The sequence below is a fragment of the Choloepus didactylus genome, chromosome 4 (genome assembly GCF_015220235.1).
Source record: "Choloepus didactylus isolate mChoDid1 chromosome 4, mChoDid1.pri, whole genome shotgun sequence".
Taxonomy (NCBI): domain Eukaryota; kingdom Metazoa; phylum Chordata; class Mammalia; order Pilosa; family Megalonychidae; genus Choloepus; species Choloepus didactylus.
In genome coordinates, this window is record NC_051310.1 from 153626362 (window position 1) to 153647620 (window position 21259).

At 49.6% G+C, this 21259-nt stretch overlaps 1 protein-coding gene across 7 annotated transcripts in view; it reads right to left on the reverse strand.

Annotated features, from left to right (window-relative positions):
• TEP1 (telomerase associated protein 1) overlaps nucleotides 1–21259 on the reverse strand; it is a 41383-nt gene that overhangs the window by 3480 nt on the left and 16644 nt on the right. For 3 of the 7 annotated variants that reach the window (XM_037834426.1, XM_037834427.1, XM_037834429.1), the window contains exons 13-50: nucleotides 18950–19118; nucleotides 18296–18454; nucleotides 18070–18147; nucleotides 17138–17268; nucleotides 16762–16821; nucleotides 16304–16462; nucleotides 15485–15661; nucleotides 15116–15236; nucleotides 14428–14552; nucleotides 14028–14141; nucleotides 13816–13933; nucleotides 13416–13610; nucleotides 13130–13305; nucleotides 12873–13029; nucleotides 12578–12757; nucleotides 12012–12104; nucleotides 11594–11726; nucleotides 11290–11440; nucleotides 10900–11033; nucleotides 10625–10713; nucleotides 10274–10388; nucleotides 9160–9400; nucleotides 8860–8983; nucleotides 7912–8036; nucleotides 7683–7782; nucleotides 7350–7505; nucleotides 6997–7209; nucleotides 6606–6759; nucleotides 6297–6509; nucleotides 5450–5610; nucleotides 5120–5233; nucleotides 3384–3491; nucleotides 2860–2992; nucleotides 2662–2738; nucleotides 2138–2542; nucleotides 1855–1979; nucleotides 623–772; nucleotides 271–370 (exon numbers count right to left, since the gene is read on the reverse strand). In XM_037834426.1, the coding sequence (XP_037690354.1) occupies nucleotides 271–370; nucleotides 623–772; nucleotides 1855–1979; nucleotides 2138–2542; nucleotides 2662–2738; nucleotides 2860–2992; nucleotides 3384–3491; nucleotides 5120–5233; nucleotides 5450–5610; nucleotides 6297–6509; nucleotides 6606–6759; nucleotides 6997–7209; nucleotides 7350–7505; nucleotides 7683–7782; nucleotides 7912–8036; nucleotides 8860–8983; nucleotides 9160–9400; nucleotides 10274–10388; nucleotides 10625–10713; nucleotides 10900–11033; nucleotides 11290–11440; nucleotides 11594–11726; nucleotides 12012–12104; nucleotides 12578–12757; nucleotides 12873–13029; nucleotides 13130–13305; nucleotides 13416–13610; nucleotides 13816–13933; nucleotides 14028–14141; nucleotides 14428–14552; nucleotides 15116–15236; nucleotides 15485–15661; nucleotides 16304–16462; nucleotides 16762–16821; nucleotides 17138–17268; nucleotides 18070–18147; nucleotides 18296–18454; nucleotides 18950–19118 (5533 nt within the window). Of the gene's footprint in view, nucleotides 1–270; nucleotides 371–622; nucleotides 773–1854; nucleotides 1980–2137; nucleotides 2543–2661; nucleotides 2739–2859; nucleotides 2993–3383; nucleotides 3492–5119; nucleotides 5234–5449; nucleotides 5611–6296; nucleotides 6510–6605; nucleotides 6760–6996; nucleotides 7210–7349; nucleotides 7506–7682; nucleotides 7783–7911; nucleotides 8037–8859; nucleotides 8984–9159; nucleotides 9401–10273; nucleotides 10389–10624; nucleotides 10714–10899; nucleotides 11034–11289; nucleotides 11441–11593; nucleotides 11727–12011; nucleotides 12105–12577; nucleotides 12758–12872; nucleotides 13030–13129; nucleotides 13306–13415; nucleotides 13611–13815; nucleotides 13934–14027; nucleotides 14142–14427; nucleotides 14553–15115; nucleotides 15237–15484; nucleotides 15662–16303; nucleotides 16463–16761; nucleotides 16822–17137; nucleotides 17269–18069; nucleotides 18148–18295; nucleotides 18455–18949; nucleotides 19119–21259 lie in introns of those variants that run through there. The other 4 variants (XM_037834431.1, XM_037834430.1, XR_005216494.1 and 1 more) reach the window with 4 other exon arrangements.

Genomic DNA, 21259 nt, shown 5'->3' on the forward strand with positions numbered 1-21259 from the left:
ACATGTATTTTCTCAATACAATTAAGAAAATTCCTAGGGTCACAGTTTCCCATGATTTTTTTTTAAGCAGTTGAATGCCTTTTTGTATCAATGAAATCTTACAGGGAACTCCAATAGATAAAGCTCTTAAGTAGAACAACTCCAGTTGAAGAAGGGGATTTGGAGCCAACTGCTTTTCTCTTCCCCTTATCCTCCATGATGGGCCCCAAGGTTGAGAAACATTGGTCCTAGACAAATGTTTGCTTTAACATACACCCAAAGAGGACTTACCAAGAAAGAAAGAACTTCAGGGGCCATTGGCTGCCAAACAAACACACCATATTCCTTGTGGATGGACAACATCGTGAGTCCATTTTCTGCATGGTTGCTCCTGGTTCATTAAAAAAAAAGAAAAAAAAAAACTGATTATATACTTTGGATGGTTTGTATGGTACATGACTATATCTTAAAAAATTGCATTTAAAAGGAAAAAAAAAAAAAAAAACAACAACAGGCTGAGCCCAGGAATACCTCTCTATAAGATCCCAGTGGTTTGTTTTAAGTTAAACCCAACCTCAGGGTAACCACTAACCCATTTTTCCTATTTCTCCAGCTTAGGAGGAAGCAGCATTTTGTATCTTACCAGAATACAGAGGGAGGATCCCCTGGCTTCATGTGCAGTAATTTCAAATCCGCTTTGGCCAGGATGAGGGACTGACCATCAGGGGCCAGGCCTAGCCCTGTCAGGACCCCAAGGTCCTCTTGCAGAACTCGGTTCAAGTGAAGGCTACAGCTTAAACCAAGAAATTGGACAGAGAAAAATCTTACTTTAGTCCACCTCTCTAAGGTTCCTCAATGCCCATGAATTCTTCAGGAGTGAAGTTTAAACAACATATATTACCTTCCCTACAAGTCCAGTTCCTCTGGTTTTTTTTTTTTTTAAATATCAGTATTCATCATCACCACCCGCTTACTTGCTCAGAATAGGAATCTCTAACATTATTGGCTTTTCCTTCCCTCCCTACCAACAATGGTCATTAAGCCCTGTAGATGCCTCCTGTAACCAACCTGTCTGCATCTATACCTCTCCTCTCATCCCCACTGTTGAGGTCAGGGCCTGCATATATTTTCCCTGGGCTCCGGCAACGACTGTAAAGTGCCTTCCTACCTTAGTACCTCTCTACTACGATCCACCCCCACCCTCCCCGCCCCCCATATTGCCACCAGAGTTCTCTTCCTGAAATGCAGATGACTAGTCTGCTCAAAACTCTATGATAGTAAAGCCCAAACTTCTTACCACTGTGCCCTCCGCAGGGTGGCCCCAGTTTATCTTTTCAACCTAATTTTCTCTGATTACTAACACTAACCCAAGGACTTGGCTGTACCCAGACTACACCCTGTGCCTCCAGGCCCTTTGTCAACCTAATGACTGCACCAGAAAACTCCCACTCATCCTTTAAGCCCAACATTAAAAGTCACCTCTTTTCTACAATTTCTCAAAGTCTGTAGCCCCAGGGATTTTATATATACCTTTACTGTAGCAAGAATCACTCTGAATATTGTTGGCAATTTACCTATGTGCACATCCCTCTAGTATGAGCTTCGTGAGTTTAAGTACAAATCTCATTTGTCTCTGGTTCACACCACCTAGCCCAGTGCTTGGCATTAAGTAGGCACTTGATAATTATTCATTTAAATTGACTTGGTGAGGACCAGAAAACAATTTCCCAGGGATATTTTTCCTCTCAAAAATTAACATCCAATTGACCAGTGCATGCCAACCTCATTCAAAAGCAGAAGTGGAGTGATTTTAATAAAATCCCAGGTATATGAGACTGTTGTTCTTATTACAGTAACCCAGCTCCCTCCTTTCACCTGAAATTTCTGGGTGTTGAGTCTTTCTGCCATTCCACTTGCCACTCACTGACTTTTTCATCCGCACTGAGAACGAAGAAAGTGTGTGCTGAGTACCAGATCAGGGCACTGATGCGGCCTGGAGCCTGGTGCATATAAGTTAAATTAATTATTTCAGAGAAGGCAGGTTAAATGCTCTTTCCCCTCACAGGTATATTGTAACCTGTAACCCTGGCATGTACCATTAAATACATAGTCAGGAGGAACTCTCAGAGAGCAAAGAACTGAGGCTGCCCCAACTCACCTGTGCTGTGGCCACAGCCTTGGCTTCCTGCCACAAGATTAGTTCTCCAGATTGATTTCCAGACACTGCCATGGAACCATCTGGGGCCCAGGCTACAGCAGTGATGGCTGCCAGACCCCTCGGTATATATGTGTCATCTGGGAGAGGAAAAAACTGCTTCTTTAGGAGCTGGGTCACTTCTGGATACAAGAGGAGATACCAGGCTGCTCTTGACCTTCTTGGTCCCAGTAACACCCGGTTTAACACCTTGCCTTTCTCCACACTGCACTCACCTGCTTCATTAGGTACCTGCCAGAGGCGTACAGAACCATCCTCTGAGGTGGTCAGCAGGAGGCCTGAGGTCTCTGAGACAGCAGCTGCACTGACTGGGCCACTGTGTCCCAGGAAGGTGTGTGTTTGAAATACCTAGGAGGAAGAGATGGAGATGGGGCAGTGGGGGGGGGGGGGGGGGAGGGTTGTCACAGGAGAAGATTGTCTTACAGACCCTTTCCACCCCACTGCCCCATTCCTTGAAGGGAACTCACCAAGAGTGGATGCCACAACCGCGTGGCCCCATCCAGTCCAATGGTTACCACCAGAAGCTCTGATCCAGGCTGGCCAGCTGATAAGACATAAAGACTAAGTCAGAAGAAGGTTAGAAACAAGCAAGAAGGAAAGAGGCAGGAGTAGGGGGTGGGGGTGGGAATGGGGGAGTAGAGGGAAAGTAGCTGACATTTCATTACCTACACGTGGCTCCTGGGCAGCTGCACAGTGGCTAATGGGTCCTGCGTGAGCAGGGATGCTTGTCAGCTCCACGCCCTGATGGTCCCACACTTTCAAGTTCCCATCCCGGCCCACTGACACCACATGCTCCTCCTGTCCCCAGAGCACAGGATCAGAGCAGGGTCATACTGAGCAGGACATGACAAGTGTGACTCCCACCACAGAAGTGTGGGCAGAGCATTAGAGGCTTGGGAGAGATGTTGAAGCATGAGAAGAACTCAGGGACAGTAGTGTTGGGTGGCTCAAGATTATAATCCTGCCATGGAGGCATGATACTAAGATACAGCTATGTTTTCCTGTTCCCCTCTCCCTCCCCTCACACAACCCTCAGCCTCAGTGCCTTCTTCCTACTCTTACCCAGTCCGAAGCATCTCATTCTTTAGACTCTTTTTGCTTTTGGAACTATGTACTCAATGCACCCAGTCTCCCAAAGCCCCCTTAGCCCTTCCAGAGACCCCGGGTGAGTTCTGCATTGTTTTCTCACCACAGCCACCACGGCGCTCACAGCACTCTGATGACCCCGGAACTGACCCAGCTGCAGCCCCAACTCTGGGTCCCACAGCCCCACAGAGCCATCACTGGAGCAGGAGACCTGTAGAGTTAAGAGGTTACCGGAATGGGATTATCAGCATCCCTCCAGCATTTTGAATGCTTATAATGCAAGGTAGTGGGCATTAAACCTTATGACTAAGAACACGGGCTCTCCTGGGTTCAAATCCTGGCTCCACCATTCATGACCCTTGTGCCAGTTTGAATGTATTATGTCCCGCAAAACGCCATTGTCTTCAATGTAATCTTGTGTTGGCCCAAGTATCGGTGTTGATTAGACTGGAATTCTTTGAGTGTTTCTGTGAAGATGTGCCCCACCCAATTGTGGGTGACGACTCTGATTGGATAATTTCCATGGAGGTGTTACCCCACCCATTCAGGGTGGGTCTAAATTAAATCACTGGAGTCATATAAATGAGCTGACAAACAGAAGGAACTCAGTGCAGCAGCTGAGAGTGACATTTTGAAGAGGAGCTACAGCCAAGAGGGACTCTTTGAAGAATGCACAGGAGCTGAGAAGAGAGGAGCTGCAGATGAGAGACAGTTTGAAGATGGCTGTTGAAAGCAGACTTTTGCTTGGGAGAAGCTAAGAGAGGAAAACACCCCAAGGGCAACTAAGAGTGACATTTTGGAGAGGAAGCTGAAGCCTAGAGAGGAAGGTCCTGGGAGAAAGCCATTTTGAAACCAGAACTTTGGAGCAGATGCCAGCCACGTGCCTTCCCAGCTAACAGAGGTTTTCTGGACACCACTGGCCATCCTCCAGTGAAGGTACCCAATTGTTGATGTGTTACTTTGGACACTTTATGGCCTTAAGACTGTAACTGTGTAACCAAACAAACCCCCTTTTATAAAAGCCAATCCATCTCTGGTGTTTTACTTAACAGCAGCATTAGCAAACTAGAACAACCCTGTAACCTAGGGCAAGTTAATTCTCCGAGCTTAGCTTCTCATCCATTCAGTGAGACTAATGACAGTGGGCCTATCTGATGGGGTTGCTGTGGAGATGACCGTCTCTATATAAAGGACACTGCGTGGCAATAGTGAGTATTTAATAAATATAGTAGTTATTGCCTTTGTTACTAACATGTCAGTTAACAAACCCAGGTAAAAATGGAAAATCTGCTGGTGCCAAGGAAAGATCTGACTGTCTAGAAGCCAGGGGAGGGATAGACTATGACAAGTCTATTCTACTGATATTCACTCCTTCCTCATCTCTTTTTGAGAACAATATGGGGAATCTGCACTGGGAAACTAGGCTTCAGCAACCCTCCATGCATAATCTGAGACACATTTTTGACTTAGAAATCACAGCAGAATCCTTCACCTGCAGGGACAGGGTATTCCAAGCCCCTGGGAGACAGTTCTTATTAAGAGCTAGACTTTCTTATCAGAAAGTCTTCTGGCTTATATTCATCACTTGCATGACTCTGGGCCTGTTCATTGGGCTCAATCTCCTTCTCTGTGAAATAGAGGAAATAGTAGTATCTACTTTACAGAGTTGTTGTAGAGATTAAATGAGATAATGTGTGCAAAGAGCTTCCTGGGCACAATGTCTGGCACATACTAAGTGCCAGAGTTTTAGAAAATGGTTGGATGGATGGGGAGATGGAGGGGGTTGTCTTCCCCCAGGAACCCTGCTGAGCTTTGCCTCACCCCTACCCCTTCACTCACCAGTAGGCTGTCTTTGGTCCAGGCACAGCCAGTAACCCAGTCACGGTGACAGGCCAAGAAGGAGCGAATCAGAATAGGGGCTTTGGGTGTCCTCACGTCCCAGCACAGAAGACTCTACAAAGGTCCCAAGGAGAGGGATGTGAGAACACCAGGGCTGTTCCAAGCAGGAAGTTTCAAGGAAAAGAAGGTGCCAAGGAAAGGAGGATGGATAGATCCAGCAGAAACCAAGAGGGAGCAATGGGAAATGGGCTGTTAAGGAATCTTGGAACCAGAGGGCCTGTGGGGCCCAGGGGGAGGAGGGCCCCAGGGTGACATCCTTCTGCGGCTTACCCGATCCCTGCCCCCAGTGGCCAGGCTGCCTCCATCAGTGCTGAAGCTACAGCAGCTCACAGGGCCCTCATGTCCTCGGAGCTCAGTACCACAGGGAAGCTCTTCTGCCTTTCGTGGCAGGGTCAGCAACTGCCTCGGCCACAGCCGCACTGTGAAATCCTCTGCGTTGGAAATAGTGAGAAAGAAAGTCTCCCTGAAAGAGGAGTCAAGACAGGCCTGGGTGGCCAAAGACAAAGGTAACTGTCAGGACCAAGGGCGATGTCTGAGGGCAGGGCTCCAAGGGAGGGGTGGAGGGAGTAGCAGGGACCGTGGAGAGGCCTTGGCCAGAGGTCAGTTCTAGTAAGAGCACACAGGACAGGAACGCCAGACATGCCAGAGCTGGGCTCAGCAACGTGGCTCCTTGTTTCTAACTCCTACTGCACTTCTTAAGGCAGCTGCTCCAGACTCTCCTCTTCTCAAGTGTCACCCCTCCCTCCCGCCCCCCACTATCAGCGAGGAGGAAGGCCATCATGCATGTTCACCTCAACATCTTCTCTCTCCTTCTAAGGGAAACACCTTCCTTTAGAAAGCAAAGACCTCCCACTGGGCAGGAACTCAAAGGATTATTGGGATTGCAAAGAGGTCCCAGGATCAAGGTTAGGGGAGGGGAAGGAACAGAGTCTAGACCAATTATTCAAGATAAATGCATGTAAAAGAACTTTGAAAGTTGTTAAAAAAAATTATATGTGTATGTGTATGTACATATAAACATCTTGTCATGCATACAAATACATATAAATTGAAGGAAGATGTCAGCATATTTACAAGGAACAATGATTCAGCAACCCTGCCCATGGTCTAGCTGTACCTGAGGCAGCAGCCAAGAGTTCCTGGGAGATGGCCAGTCCCAGCACAGGCTTCTGGGATCTATGCAGGAGCCAGAGGGACTGGAGGGAGCTTTCCTTGAGTATCCAGCCCTGAAGGGACCCATCTTCCCCACCACTGACCAACACCTTCGGGCTTAGCCAGGCTAGTGCAGACACTGCCACGTCTAGTGCCTGGCACAGAGCCCTCTGGGAACCTAGAGAATGAGAGAAAACAAGTGAGTAAGACTCCTGGAATGGGAGGAGGGCTTGGGGATGCCCACTTTCCACCACATCCCTGCCCCTTTCTGTACCTGAAGAGACTCTATAGATCCTAATGCCATCCACTCGGTACCCAACGGCCACCTGATCACCATCTGGGCTGAGAGCCACAGAGAGGGCAGGAGAGAGAGAACAGGAACCCAGGCAACCACGGGGCCGACCAAGAGACCCTGACCACACCTGAACCTGCGGGCCGAGAAAAGGGCTTGGAGATCCTGCACCTCCGCCAGCTGGTCCTTTACCCCAAGGATTACGGCCACCCCCAGCCAAGCCCTCCTTCCGGAGGCCCTCCTCTCGCCATAGCTCCCACTAGCCAAACTTCTTCCATAGTCTCCTCAACAATGGCCCCCATCCTCACTGAATTAGCCCCTGCCTTTGTGACCCTCTCCTCATGACCCACCACCAGCCCTTCTATCACCTGACCTTGCCATCCTCTCCAGCCGTCAGTAACTGGCCCCCAGCATGTAGGAAAAGGGCAGCAGCAACAAAGCCATGGTGGGCAGGGAAGGCAGCCAGCCGTGCCCCCTCTTGCCAGGCCCAGAGCTCCACCATCCTGTCCAGCCGGCCTACAGCCACAACCCGCCCGGGCAGATTGAAGGCCAAGGTACGGACAGAGGCACCTGGGGCCCCCAGTTCCTACATAGGGAGTTGGAAATTGAAATGTCAGGGCCTGCTCTCAACACAAGCCCAGAGACACAGACAGCTGATGAACATCATTCCTCGTCTCCCACTGCCCCCCGTGCTTCCTTCCCCAGGGCTACGCAGGACCTTCTTACCTTGCTGACTTTGAGCCCATCTACCTGGAAGAAGCTAAAGCTGCCAGCCCAGCTGCCTGTGGCTACCACCTGCCCCTCTGGGTGGAAGGCAACACAGTTCAGGGGCTTGGGACAGGTGTGCTGGGAGGCCAGCTGCCCACAGACTGTGTCCCACAACTGGAGGAGAAAGAAGGCCAGGAATCAGGATGCAAACCCAGATACCTGTGCTTCTAACACCCAGCTCTCCAAGGGGTCACCTTGTCCAGTCTCCTACCTTCAGTAGGGAAAGCTTCCCCAGGCCAAAGGGTCAACAGCCACTGCCACATAGAACAACCTAATGGAGCAGGTCATTACCTTTAGGCATCCTCCCAGGCACACGGTGGCCAGTAACCGGCGGTCTGGGCTCAGGCAGCAGCTGGTGATTTGGTGCTGGTGAGCCTTTGTCTGGAGCACCCTATCTCATGAAGACAAAGTCAGGCCCAGGGGTCCCCTGGCTCTAGGCTCCCTCCTCATTCCCCTCCTTCTGAGCTTTTGGCAAATAGGTTAAGGCCCTCACTCTGCAACATGGGGAGGGACCCCTTACCGACAACCATGCTGCAGGTCCCAGAGCTCCAGGAGCCCATCAAAGGCAGTAAGAAACAGGGCGCTGTCCGAGAGGAACAAGCAAGAGGAGATCCCATCACAGCCACTCACCACAGACTTCACCTCCTGTGAGAGCGAGGGGAGAAGCTCGGCTCAGGCCACTCCTGCTACCCTCTTGTCCCACCACTCCAGGCCCCAACCAAGTAAGAGGCCAAGGCAAGAAGGGATTCAGCTCTTGGGTCTCTACAGTCCTAGGCGAAACACAGGTTCAAGTGGGGCCTCATGATTCAAGTGGTCACTTCTCCCCCACCCCAAACTCCATACCTATTCCCCGAGTCACAGGGAAATTTGGGTGGGTCTGAGGAATGAATGGGCTTATGTCCATGCATGCATACATGCTGCAGGGGTATGATATGGGTAGAAGAGGAGAGAAAGTGGCTGTGGGGGACATACCACTCCAGCCTAATCTACTGTTACTCTCCCATAAGCAACTTCTGCTCTAATCATTCCTAGCAATTAACAAGAAATATTCTCTCCCTGTGTCTTTGCTCAGGTTCCTCATTCAGCTTGGAATGTCTACTCTTCTTCATCCTATGTCCTCCTATAACCGTACAACTCAGCTCATACCCATGTCATACTGCTAAGTTTTGGATCCTTTTTTACATTGTATGTCTCCCAACAAAACTGACCATTTGGTGGACAAAGAAAATGTTCTCTATGTGCTGTGTTCCTTGCAATGCTTAGCACAGCGCTTTGAATGGAAGGTGTGTAGCAAATATTTATTGTGTGATTGGTTTTTTGACCAAGCCCTTTGGTCTGATATGAGGGGAGTGAAGTTTTTGCTGAATCAACAAAGGTGGTAACGGGTTGAATGTGGCTTGTCTAGGGCTTCAGGGCAGTCTGCGAGGCTGTTCTGAAGATAAACTCTGCCATGCCTTGAGTATCATACCTGCCACGTGTGCAGGTCCAAAAGGTGAACTGTCCCACTGGCAGTGCCCACAGCTGCTCTTTGCCCATTGGGAGAGAAGGCCACAGCTGTGGGGGATGAGGAAACTGCCAGAGACAGACCGAAGCTAAAAATAAAACAAACAAAAAAACAGTAGGAAGAGGAGAAAATGAGACAAGGGAAGTGAATGTGAATCCATCTGCACCTAAATCTGCCTCTTTGTAGTGATTGGTCCTCCCTACTTTTGAAAGGCTGCAGCTTGTGTCCCTGGAGGGCTTATCAGGGTCTGGGTCGAGGGTTTACCTTTGCTGGGTTCCCATGGTCTGGGGTTTATTAAGCCACCGCAGTGCACACTGCAGGTGCCATCTCCGGGAGAGCTGGGGGGCCTGGTGGCAAAGAGGTGAGTCCAGAGGCTGGTTGGCTGCCTGCTGGGGCAGGAGTAGAGGGTACTGGCTGAGCAGTGGAGCCTGCTGCCTCAGGAAGGTGCGAAATACTGCAACATCTGCCTCAGGGAGCTCTGGTTCCTCTTCAGGGACTGAAGAAGCTACAAAATAGGCAGAGTTTCATCAGGGAGCCACCCTGGACCTGGTTAATCCCAACAGCAAATGAAATATTATGGTGTGTCCAAAATGGAAAGTCTCTTTTTAGGTTCAAATGAATTGGAATAGCTAGCAGTAAGTACCTGAAACTATCAAACTACAACCCAGAAACCTCGAATTTTGAAGACAATTGTATAAAAATGTAGCTTATGAGGGGTGACAATGTGATTGGGAAAGCTCTATGGACCACACTCCCCTTTGTCTCGTTTATGGATGGATGAGTAGAAAAATGGGAGCAAAAAAAAAAAAGGGCATCCAGTGTTCTTTTTTACGTTAATTGTTCTTTTTCACTTTACTTTTTATTCTTATTATTTGTGTGTGTGTGTGTTAATGAAAATGTTCAAAAATTAATTTTGGTGATGAACGCACAACTATCTAATGGTACTGTGAACAACTGAATGTACACTTTGTATGACTGCATGGTATGTGAATATATCTCAATAAAATTGAATTTAAAAAAAAATAAAATGGAAAGTCTCAAAGTGTGGCCCTCCAGCCCCACATCAGGATCCCCCATTGAAAGGGCAAAGCTTTGAGCCCCATTTGAGATGGAGGGAATCAGAACTGGGGACTCAGGGAACTGCAATTCAAACAAGTTTCCCAGCTAATTTTCTGCCCACTAAATAAAGCTTGAGAACCTTTGGCCTAAGAAATCTAGGCAAGTCTCCTGGATATTGCCTAACTTGCCCTCTTGCTTTTTCAACTTGGAATAGAAATTTGACTGTTCTTTTCATTAACCTTCCCCCTGAGCAGAGCCTCCATGTCCACAACTAAGAGTCACAAATCTCAGAGAAGAAACCACCTAGCACTCATCTCACCATAAAGTCCATGGGCCTCCAGGAGTCTAGAGAGCAGGCCCTGTTCTAGGTGTGCAGCCACCACTTGGAGACTGGAGAGGAACTTGGCAAGTAGGCCACGGTTTCCGCTCTGGAGCTGGGAAGAGTCAGATTGGATTCATTAGAGGTTGGTGAAGAGGGTTAATGTCTTAGATCCCACCTGTGTAGCTGGGAGTTGGGGCAAAAGCCCTGAAGGAGAAGGGCAGGAAAACTGAAAGGAGAGAGGTACAGGTAGCTTGGGAGAGGCTAATGACAGAGGCAGGGGTGGTGTGGAGGTTCTCAGATTGTCTAAAGCTATTGCCAATTGCTTGGCGTAGGAGTCAGAGCACTAACCAGGTGGTAAGGAAGGTCTTCCAGAGCCTCAGGAGGGCAACTCTGGAAGGTACCTGAGGCATCAGGGTCACACATCTTCCAGAGGTGAGCTGTAGGTATGGGTCAGAGGAACAGACAGTGAGCTGGGATCAGGCCTGCAGCACCCGCTGGCCCACATGCCCCAGGCTTCAGCAAGAGCCATCTCCCCACTGGGGTGGCAGGTGAGGGGTCCAGCTGGTGGGAAGCTCCAGGCCAAGGCCCACTCAGGGCCCCAGGCTGACTCTGGCCACAGTCACCTGCGATGAGGATGTGCGCCGTGCTCTCCAGTCCCAACCTCTTCCCATATCGACGTTTGGCTGCTGTTCTCAGGGGTCCTTCTGGGAGACAGAGTCGAGCACCAGGGCGCTCCAGAGGGCCCTCCCCTAGCAAACTAGGAGAGAAGGAGGAGAGGAGAAGGAGGAGAGGAGAGGGAGGAGACCCGTCAGTGAGCATCCTGGTACAGCCATGGGCTTCTGTCCCTGCCTGAAATAATGGTAACTAGAGAGGCAGCCTCTCTGGGGTCTGGAGACAGGTGTCGGGGATATATGGAGGGAAGCGGGGATGAAGGAAGGATCACAGGGAGTCCCGGCTCAAAGACAGAAAGACACAATGAGGTTGCTGTGGAGTTCGGCGAGGGGCACCTTTACCTGCGCAGGCTCTGGACAAGGTAGGCAAACGGGCCCATGGGGTAGGGGTCCCCACTGCTACCAGCAGCCACTGCTTCTTCCCAGGTCTTAGTTCCCCCGGGTAGTCTTCGCCATGCACTCAGCACTCCATGTAACTGATCCACAGTTAGACCTGAAAGCCCAACCTCTCTGAGGCTGTCCCCCAACCTCACAGAACACCCCTGCAACCCCTAACCCCTCGTTACACTGTTCACTGACGTCCCATCTGAACCCAGGTCATCCACTCCCTGAGCCCTCAGCCTCTTAACCCATCCCTAGCACTGACCACTACGTGTGACCTCAAGGATGGCCAAGGCTTGGGGAAGGACATCGGGGCCATGCTCTTGCTCTAGGGTGCTCAGGATGTGCTGCAGCAGCAGGGGGACGGTGGCAGGCAGGGTCCGGAGTCTCTCGGACACCTGGGAGAGGAGGGAGACTGTGTTTCATTTGGGTTGGGGGGAGCAGCTTCGATTACGGCCTTGGTTGTGCAGTCAGGGGGAGGGGGCAGGGTGGGAAGGGATGACAAAGTAAAGAGAAACGGATGGGATAGAAATGAGGGTAGGGAAGAGGTGAGGATGTGGAACGAGTGCTCACAGACAAGGGATGATAGGATGGGATAAGGAGACAAAGAAGCTGAATGGAGAATGGGACCTGGGAGTAGGATTCAGAGCCTGAGGAGTGGGGGGTTTACACACTCAACTGACCTGCTCATATACTGTGAAGAGCCTCAGGTGATCGGTGACCAAGCGCAGGTAGAGCGGCAGGGCTGACCCCCGCTTCACCAGCAGCAGCTGCATCTGAGGACACTCGGAGGACTCAGTGTGGGGAATCCGGGAGACACAGCACCCGCCCACAGCCAGCCCTCGGCCCACCTGCCCTCCGCCCCCAGCACCAAGCCCTCTGCCAGGCAGTTCCTCCTCCTCGGAGCCTCCAGCTGGGGGAAGATCCCCGGCATCACCCCTCCCTACACTGCTCTGCCCAGCCAGCCCCTCTGTCAGGGAAACCCTCGTGGCTCAGCCTACCCGACCAGAGAACCACAGCATCACTCCTCCCTCACCCGGACAGGTACTGCAAAGGCTGTTCACCATGGAAAGAGGGTGGGTTAGGCTATAAGGAAGCACAGCTATCTTATTAGCAACTTCCCCTGGCACAGAGATCTTGAGAAAATCAAGGTTCAGGTCTGTGTGGGGCAGCTGGCAGCCTCAGCACCCCGGGTCCTCACTGCCCCCAGATACGCCCCAACACCCACCAGCCCTGGCCTGGATCCAACCTGGTTGTTAAAAGGTGACTCCTCCAGCCGCTTCCCATACAGAGCCAGCTCCTCTCTCACCATCCGGGCCCGGGCACATGGCTCCAGAGGCCCCAGCGCCGCCACATGGGCATCTTGGCTCTGCTCAAGGGTCTCCCCCAGGCCTGTGTCACTAGACACACTCAGCACCAGGTGTACCGACTGATATTCGGGCCAAGGGGCAGACAGGCAGAAAGAAAAGGAGAACAATGTTGGAGGGGTCCCCCTCCTCTCTCCCCAATCTGCCTCCCACCCCCCACCCCCTTCTCACACTCACCCGGGGGAGGGTCTTTGGAATCCAGTCTGAGATCAGCTGCCCATTCTGGTCCACCAACCTGTCGGCCCCATCGATGATCAGCACCAGGGTCTGGCCAGGATGCAGGGACTGAGCAGACTTGGGCAGTAGCTTCTGCTGCAGCTCCCACACCAAGCCTCTGTGTGTGGAGCGAAGGACCGGGGTCAGCAGGACAGGGAGATGCAGGAGTGGTGTCATGTGGTATCAGAAGGCTGGGCTAACGGGGCAATGATACACACCGATAGGTTTTGGGGAGGGCACTGGGGTCTTGCAAGTGGTCATGCAGATAGGTACAGAGGCGTCTGAGCAGGGTGAGGGCAAGACTCTGGTCAGGGCGGGCCCCTGAAAAGTGGAAGAACACTAAGGGGGCTACTTTAGTCCCTTCAGGAGCCTGCAGAGTTGACACGAGGGATGCCTGCATGGGGTGGGAGCAGAAAATATGGTCACACTTTACTTGCACAAAATCCCTATGCCCTACCTCCTAATTCCACCCAGCCCTCCCACCCAGACCTCTAGGACTCTTACCAGGAAGGCAGTCTTGCCCTGTCCTGATTGTCCGATCACCAGGCTCAGCCTCCCCTGGCGCAGCATCAGCAGCTGCACTGTGTCCTGAAGAAGGCGTGGTCGGGCAGGACTGGGTGGGCTCTGCAGCTGCTGAAAGGTGGCTTGGACTGAATCATCATCTGCGATAGATCCTGGCTGCTCCAGCTGAGATCCAGGCTAAGGGCACATGCGGCAGTGACCACCCGTATCTCCATGCCCTCAGGACCCACACCCAAAGCTCACAGGGCTCCTGCCAAATTACCTCCCCATCCCCCACTCAGGACTATCCAGGCCACCCTACCACCACCACCACCTCACCCCACCCATCACACACACACACACACACACACACACTCCCCTAGCCACCAGGGCTCCTGCTGACCTGTATGTAAAGCTTCTGGATCATAGTCCACACATCCTGCAGAACCAACTGCCCAAACTCCTCCAGTCCCCCAACATAGGGCCGGCCAGCCACCACACCCCCCCACTCACAGGGGTATCTAGGGGTAAAGCAAGCACACCCAGAGTCAGAACAGGCCTAGCTCCCCTGACCACATCTCTCTGTGCAGGTGCTCTCTGCCTCCCCCAGCTCACCTGCGAAAGGTAATCTCTTTCTGTCTGCTCAGGTAGTGTTTCAGTTCTGAGATCCGATGTGCAGCCTCTTCAGACTCAGATATAAAATCAGACTTCCAGGCATCTGGCACAGAGCTGACCCACCAAAGTTACCCCAAGAGTGGGGCTGGATTCAGACCTCAACCTCCCTGCACCCCCAACCATCAGACCTGGCTGTCATTCCTTGGAACTTCTCCAACAAAGACCCCCAAACGTCAGCTCCAAGGCTGATTTGGGGCTACAAAGGCAAGCCCTCTGGAGCCCTATTTCTCTCATCTAGCTCCCCCCACCTGAATTCTGAATACTGGGGAGAGAAGACAGGACCACTCAGCCTGTCTGTCCTTCGGCAAAGATTTGGCCCTGAAGGCAACAGGGGAGGTACCTGAGGAAGCTGGATTCCCGGGTGTAGATGAAAGCCTGGGCAGGGGACTGGAGGCGGAGGCTCCGATGCAGGAACTGCATCACCTCCATCTCTGTCACTGAGCGACCAGGAGGGTACTGCTGGGCCTGGGGGGTGGAAGTGGAGAATAGGTGGGGCTCAATCCTAGGCCACACTCACCTCTCCTTCCAGATTGGCCTAGGCCCCAGGGCTCCCTCATCTCTGTAATGTTCCTCCTTCCTTCTAGACACAAGCCAACAAAACATAGCTAATAGCTAAAATTTACTGAATGCCTGTCATATGCCAAACATTTTTTAGTAGGTGATTTTAAATGCACATAATAATCCTGCAATGTAGATATCATTGCTTCTCTTTAATAGATGGGGAATGAGGCTAGGGTAGGTTGAGTAGCTATGCCATGCAATATGTAAAAGACAGAAGGGGAATCAGATCTGTCTGATGACCTACCCTCTCACCCCTTGCATCCCAGGACCAAATTTGGAGGAACTTCTCCAAGGCATTCCCTCCACTGGACTTAACCACTCACAGATTCTTCGGCCTTTGTGCCACTTCAAGTCTCAAGGACCTACCAGTGCAGTCCGAGATCCTGACAAACCATGGCTTCTCCCCGCCCCTGCCCCAACCTTTGTTTCCTTCCCAGTTCATGATCCAGCCTTGTTGTCGGCCTTACCCAGCGGAAGTGTGGAAGGTCAGGGACGGTGTAGTTGGTGGGAATGTAGCCATAGCGGGAGCCCAGAATCCCCACGAACAGCTGCGAGTTCTCCACCTCCCTGAGGCACACCTCCAGTTGTCTGTAGGCATGGTTATAGGGACATGCAGGTTCACTGGGTCACAGTATCAGGGAACACAGGCATGAATAAGGAGACAGGGCCCAGCTCACAAATGAGCAAAGCGAAGGCAGACTGCTCTCACCAGCATCCAAGGGGAAACTCCTTTCCCTCGGCCCTCATCCACCTTTGCAGCCCCAACCCTGCCCCACCTCAGCTCCACCACTCAACCCCCCATTCTGATCCAGCCTCTCTCTCTGTGGCCCCCACACCTGTTCCTGAGGGTCTCCTCCTCGGTGATGCCCCAGCGCAAGTCAATGCCGTGAAGGCTGATATGGTGGGGGGCTGCTCGGGCCTGCAACACCGGCAGCACAGACCTCATCAGCAGGTCTCGCTCTCCGTGCATGTCCCGGAAAGTGGATGAAATGAACAGCCGGATGGTGCGCCACCTGGGGGTGAGCAGAGGGCAGGGCTCAGCCTAGGGATCAGCCCCACCAACCTGGTTCCCACTGGCTGAGCACAAGCCAGGAAAGACAGACAGCAGAGAGGTATCCAGCAGGCCTCCAGAGAGAAAAATGCTGGTAGCCTCAACTGGAGGGCAAGGGAATTTAACCTCCACTTGCCACTTCTCACACATCTGTCCTTTTTACATCAGATCATTATTGTGCACTTACTATTTGCCCATGGAATGCTCATGACAACACTATGCAATAAGCACTATCATCACCTTCATTTTACCCATCAGGAAACTGCAGCTTTAAGAGATTAAGAAATCAGCCCAAGGTTCAAGTTACTATTTGGAAAGGCAGAATGAGAAAGCTGGGTCCTAGGGTCCCCAGCCCTCTACCTGAGCTATGGCTATATGTCCAGGGTACCTGCTGCCCTCCCCATATTCTAACCTTTCCCTAGTAGAGAAATGGGCATGTTCTCAATATCACAATTTCCTATGTTAGGGAAACCCTTACCTGAGAAAGAGAAAGCACAGCTTGGTGAACAGAACAGGCAGCATCTCAACAGGCAGTCACCCAAGTTTCTCCAGGTTTTGGCTGCAGCCCCTCCCAATTCACAAAGGCAAAGAAACACACACTGACCCGGGTTGGGAAATAGGAGCCAAGGGTCTTGGAGTATTCTCTTCCAGTGGCTGGAGAGACAGAAGCGCAGTCTTTCCTGGGGGCGGTGGAATCTTGAATATTTTGTCCATTTGGCCCACATGTTCTAGAAGACGGGAGGCCCCACGCTCTGCAATGAATCTGACATAAATGGCAACAAAATGCATGAGCTCAGAATACCAGAGGTCAGAATCAGGAAGGCCTTCCCAGGGGTTCAGTGTGTGTGGGGGGGGGGGGGGGAGGTGAGATATTGCTAGGTTAGGTCACTGAGTTAAGTCATTCAGTTGACTGGAGCTCCCTAAAATGATGCCATAAGCACAGAATGTAGACTTAAAATAAATGAGTCTGTAGAACCACAGGAATGAAGGAGAAGAGAAGAAACCAAGCTCCAGCCCCTTCTGCTGTGCCCCCAATCCCTTTGGTGTCCATCCTGTACTTACTTTAGTATCCCGTCACTACAGCCTGAGAGTATCACATCATTGGGGTTCAAAGATCGTGATCTGGCAAAGGAAGAAGCAGCCACTAACCATCAGAAAGGATGCCAGGGACAGGGAGTCAGTGTCTTTTGCCTCTGCACTTTCAGTAGGGCTACATGCTGGTCTGGGGCTGGGGTAGACCCTGGCAAAGGGGTCCAGAGCTAGGCTGAAGACTTCAGTGAAGTTCCTAGCACCTGAAGTGCAACTGAGGTAGGAAGACAGAGATGGCAGACAAGGGGAGGGGCTTGGAGAGTGAGGGTATCCCAGGCTGAGAAAGGGGGAGAGAGGAAATATGGATCAGTATCTTCTGGCACTCGGAAAGGAGTGTCAACATCCTTACATGTAATTTGTCCTTCTTAGGTTAACACCAACAAAGAGGCACTTGGAATTCACATGCTGCCAGAAAAGCTGTTTGGCTGCATTTATCGATCTCTCACTCATCATTTGACCAAAGAGGATGACTCTGTCCACCTGTAAGATGAAAGGGGAAGGGCTGAGACCAGAGGATAAAGGGATAGAAGAGACACCAAAGAGCCTGGAACATCAAGAGAAGACATTCCCTGAGGATGGAGATTTAGGAGAGCTCTGAGGGGAAGGGGAAACTGCCTCATCTGACAATGGTGGTACCTAAGTTTCCAGGCCCTGAGGATGAGGGACGCCACCCCCCTGACTTGGGGGGCATTAAGGTGAAGATTGGGGTAGAAGCAGAGGTGTGCTGGGGCCAGCTCACTCCCAGGCTCATGAGAGCTGTTAGATTTTTTTTTTAAGCAATTTAGTAAGCCATTATTAAACACAGCCATCATTAAATATTAAATTGTATAAACTTACAATTAAGTAAATCATATTCAAAACAAAGGTAACAAATACTCAAAATGAATCACCACCTAATTACTACATTTACTACTATCTACTCTTGAGCTTATTTCCATCTACTGTATCTGTATGGTGGAAATGCTATAAAATGGCGTCCTACTGAACATCTCCACCCAACTCTATGTTCAGTGGTAGCTTGAAATTAGCATGGTGGAAGTATTTACACCATGGAAAGTAGAAAAGGCTATGAATCATGATTCGTTTTTCTAGAGAGCTAGCTATAAAACATTTACCAGAATAAAAGTGGGTGGGGGCTTATTGAAAATGACAGGGAGCTGATCTGGATATTGTACATAGTTTGAAAGGTCATCTTTAAGGGGTCAAGAACTGAGATACATCAGTTGTGGAGGAAAATGTAGGAGAAGGGGCAAGTTTTCTCAGGGGCTGGGAAATACTCACAGGGACTCTTTGGGCAGCCAGAGACAGCAGGTAATCTCCCAAAGTATGCAGAGGACATTCATCTGTTTCATCCAACTCCTGAAGGAAGGAGGTTCATGTTAGGTGGCTGCATGGCGGATGATCAGTAAGAAAGTCTGCAAATGCATGCCTTCTCTGACTATTTGGGCTGTTCAAAGCAGGCCTCTGTCCATTCACGTATCTTTTGCGGGTGGGGTGGGTGTCTGACCTGGACTTGAGCCTGGAGTTCAATGGCAGTCTTCAAGATGCCTTCCGCTGCCTTAAGCACAGCAGTCTTCAGAGTGCCTCTCCCACACAGCAAGAGCTCTGACTGTTCTGCCCGAGCGATCATCATTCCCACCAATAGCAGCACATAGTTCAGTGGGGGCTGATGGGACAAGTATCAAGGTGAAATAAGTGTCCTTAGTTTTGGGATCCACCCTTGCCCTCCCAACTCTAGAGGTCAAACACCACCACTGGTTAGGGGTCCTGACTAAGAGGAAGGGATCAAGATCCCCAGGTAGGAGGGGGCAGCTTCAGCAGCTCTTAGAAAGAGCTGACTGGGAGGAAGACAAGCCAGGAACCCCACCCAAATTCAACACAGATTACTTAAGAGAAAGTGAAACATATTTTGGTAGCAGAAATTTAAAGAGTGTTAAGTACCAGTCATATGTGAGAAGTTAATATTATAATCCATAAACGGGTTAGAGAAACATATCCTTGGAATTGTCCCTAGGAATGAGGGACTGATAACTTGGAAGCAAATTCATGTCATTTAGCTCAGTCCTGAGGGCTTGTTTGAGAGAACCAGGTCTGGAAACAGGACACCTCTTAGGATGCCAGCCTCCTACCAACCTCCCTTTTTATTTTTATTTATTTTTACCCCTTCTGGGTTGTTCTTGGGGCAGAGCCTGTCTGCATCAGCGTGTGTCAGGTAGACCAAGAGGGTGCGGCCTGGCAGTGGGGGCAGGCTGTGCTGCACAGAGAGGTTCACAGCTGTCTCCAGGGCCTGTCGGTACCGATCCAGCATCTCACTCTCATACTTGCACTGTCTGTAGGCAGGAAAGACACAGACAGACGGGCTCAGGGGCTCATCTTCCTACCACTTTGAGGCAGATGGGAAGGTGAGAACTTATGCTCAAGCAGTGAGCCCCCTCCCACCCTCCTCAAGCCCTCCCTGCCACCGCCCTTCCACAGCCCGCCTTCACTGCCCCTTAAAAGTCTGGGACAGAGCTTCCTTTTGCTCCTCTGCACCCCGGAAAGGACTCTTCCAATCCATTCTCATGGAGGGAGAGAAGAAGTCATCTATAGACCCATTCTCGGAAATCAACTGCCACACTCATGATATTAATCCATACTTACTTCCTGAAGCAAGATTTAACTGCTATGTATTTTTAAATTGTATTGTAAAGAACAAATGCTAACTCCTTACTATGAAAGCTAACATTTAAGGGAGAAAGAGTTGAACATTCACCCCACCTTTCCTCTACAAACTCTATTTCAGGGTAACTAAATAGCTTTAGTTGATAATAAAAGTTCTTTCTAGAATTCCAGCTAATAAGTATGGGATAATGAGAGAAAACTACACTCTACAACTGCTGATGAAACAACTGGTTCAGGCAAAGATCATCAATGGATGAACCATTAACTTTACAGTGGAGAGATCAGGCTATCACCACTAAAGGCACTGGTCAATCTTAGCATCACTGTGAGTAGGACCATCACACTTTTTCTGCCTCCTAATAGGATGCAGTACAAGGTACATGGGATCACCTATAAAATATTCTTCAAAAAAAAAGTTAAACTTGAATTTATTGAAGTCTTTAGAGTTAATGTCCAGGGTACCTGACATAGAGAAACAAGTTAAATGACACCATGAGGAAGCAGAACAAATTCAGAATGTGGAACATTCTACAGGACCCCTGAACCTGGTTTCCACAGCAAGTCAATGGCCCCCCAAAAATTAAAAGATTAAGAGAGATTTAAGAGACCTAATAACCAAATGCAGTGTGTAGACCTTATTTGGATCCTGATTTGAACAAAACTGTGAAGATATATTTTAAACAATTGAGGACTTTGAATACAGACTGGTTAATAGTCTGTGTTCAATGGATTATTTTCAAATTTGTTAGGTGTATTAATAGCATTCTGATTGTATTTTAAAATGTCCATTTTTTAAGGGACACATGCGAATGCGAAGTATGAAGGGGTAAAATAAAATGTATCCTATTATTTGGTATACATTTTAGAAGCATTCTCAAAAAAGATAAAAGGGATCAATAAAGAGAGTGTGGTAAAATCTAGATAATCACTGAATCTGGGTAAGAGTATTATGGGATTTCATTATACTATTCTCATTACTTATGCACATATTTTTAAGTGTTCATAATAATTTTTTTCATCTAGAGAATTCAGGAGTATCTATCAGCTCTGTCCAACAGAATTAAACTACAATTAAATTAAGCTAAAATTACCTATTGTGCCAGTTTGGATGTATTATATCCCCTAAAACGCCATGTTCTTTGGTGCAGTCTTGTGGGGGAAGATGTATTAGTGTTAATTAGGTCGAAACCTTCTGATTGACTGTTTCCATGGAGATGTGACCCACCCAGCTGTGAGTGACACCTTTGATTAGGGTGTAACCTCTTGATTGAATGTTTCCATGGAAATGTGCCCCGCCCATTCAGGGTATGTCTTGATTAGTTCACTAGAATCTTATAAAAAGAGCTCACAAACAGAAGGACCTCAGAGCAACTGAGAGTGACATTTGGGAGAGGACCTGCAGCTAAAAGAGACATTTTGGAGAACGCCATTTTGAAACGCAACCTGGAGCAAAGGAAGAAGATGCCAGCCATGTGCCTTCCCAGCTAACAGAGGTTTTCCAGATGCTATCAGCCATCCTTCAGTGAAGGTACCCTATTGTTGATGCCTTAACTTGGACACTTTATGGCCTTCAGACTGTAACTTTGCAACCAAATAAACCCCCTTAATAAAAGCCAACCCATTTCTGGTATTTTGCATGACGGCAGCATTAGCAAACCAGAACATAGATGTAATTTAAAATTTTTTAGTAGCCATGTTTTAAAATGTCAGAAAAAAACAGGTGAAATTAATTCAAGATTACATTTTGTTTAATCTTATCTATGGTAAGATAATTTCATTTCAACATGTAATTAATATAAAAGTTGGTAAT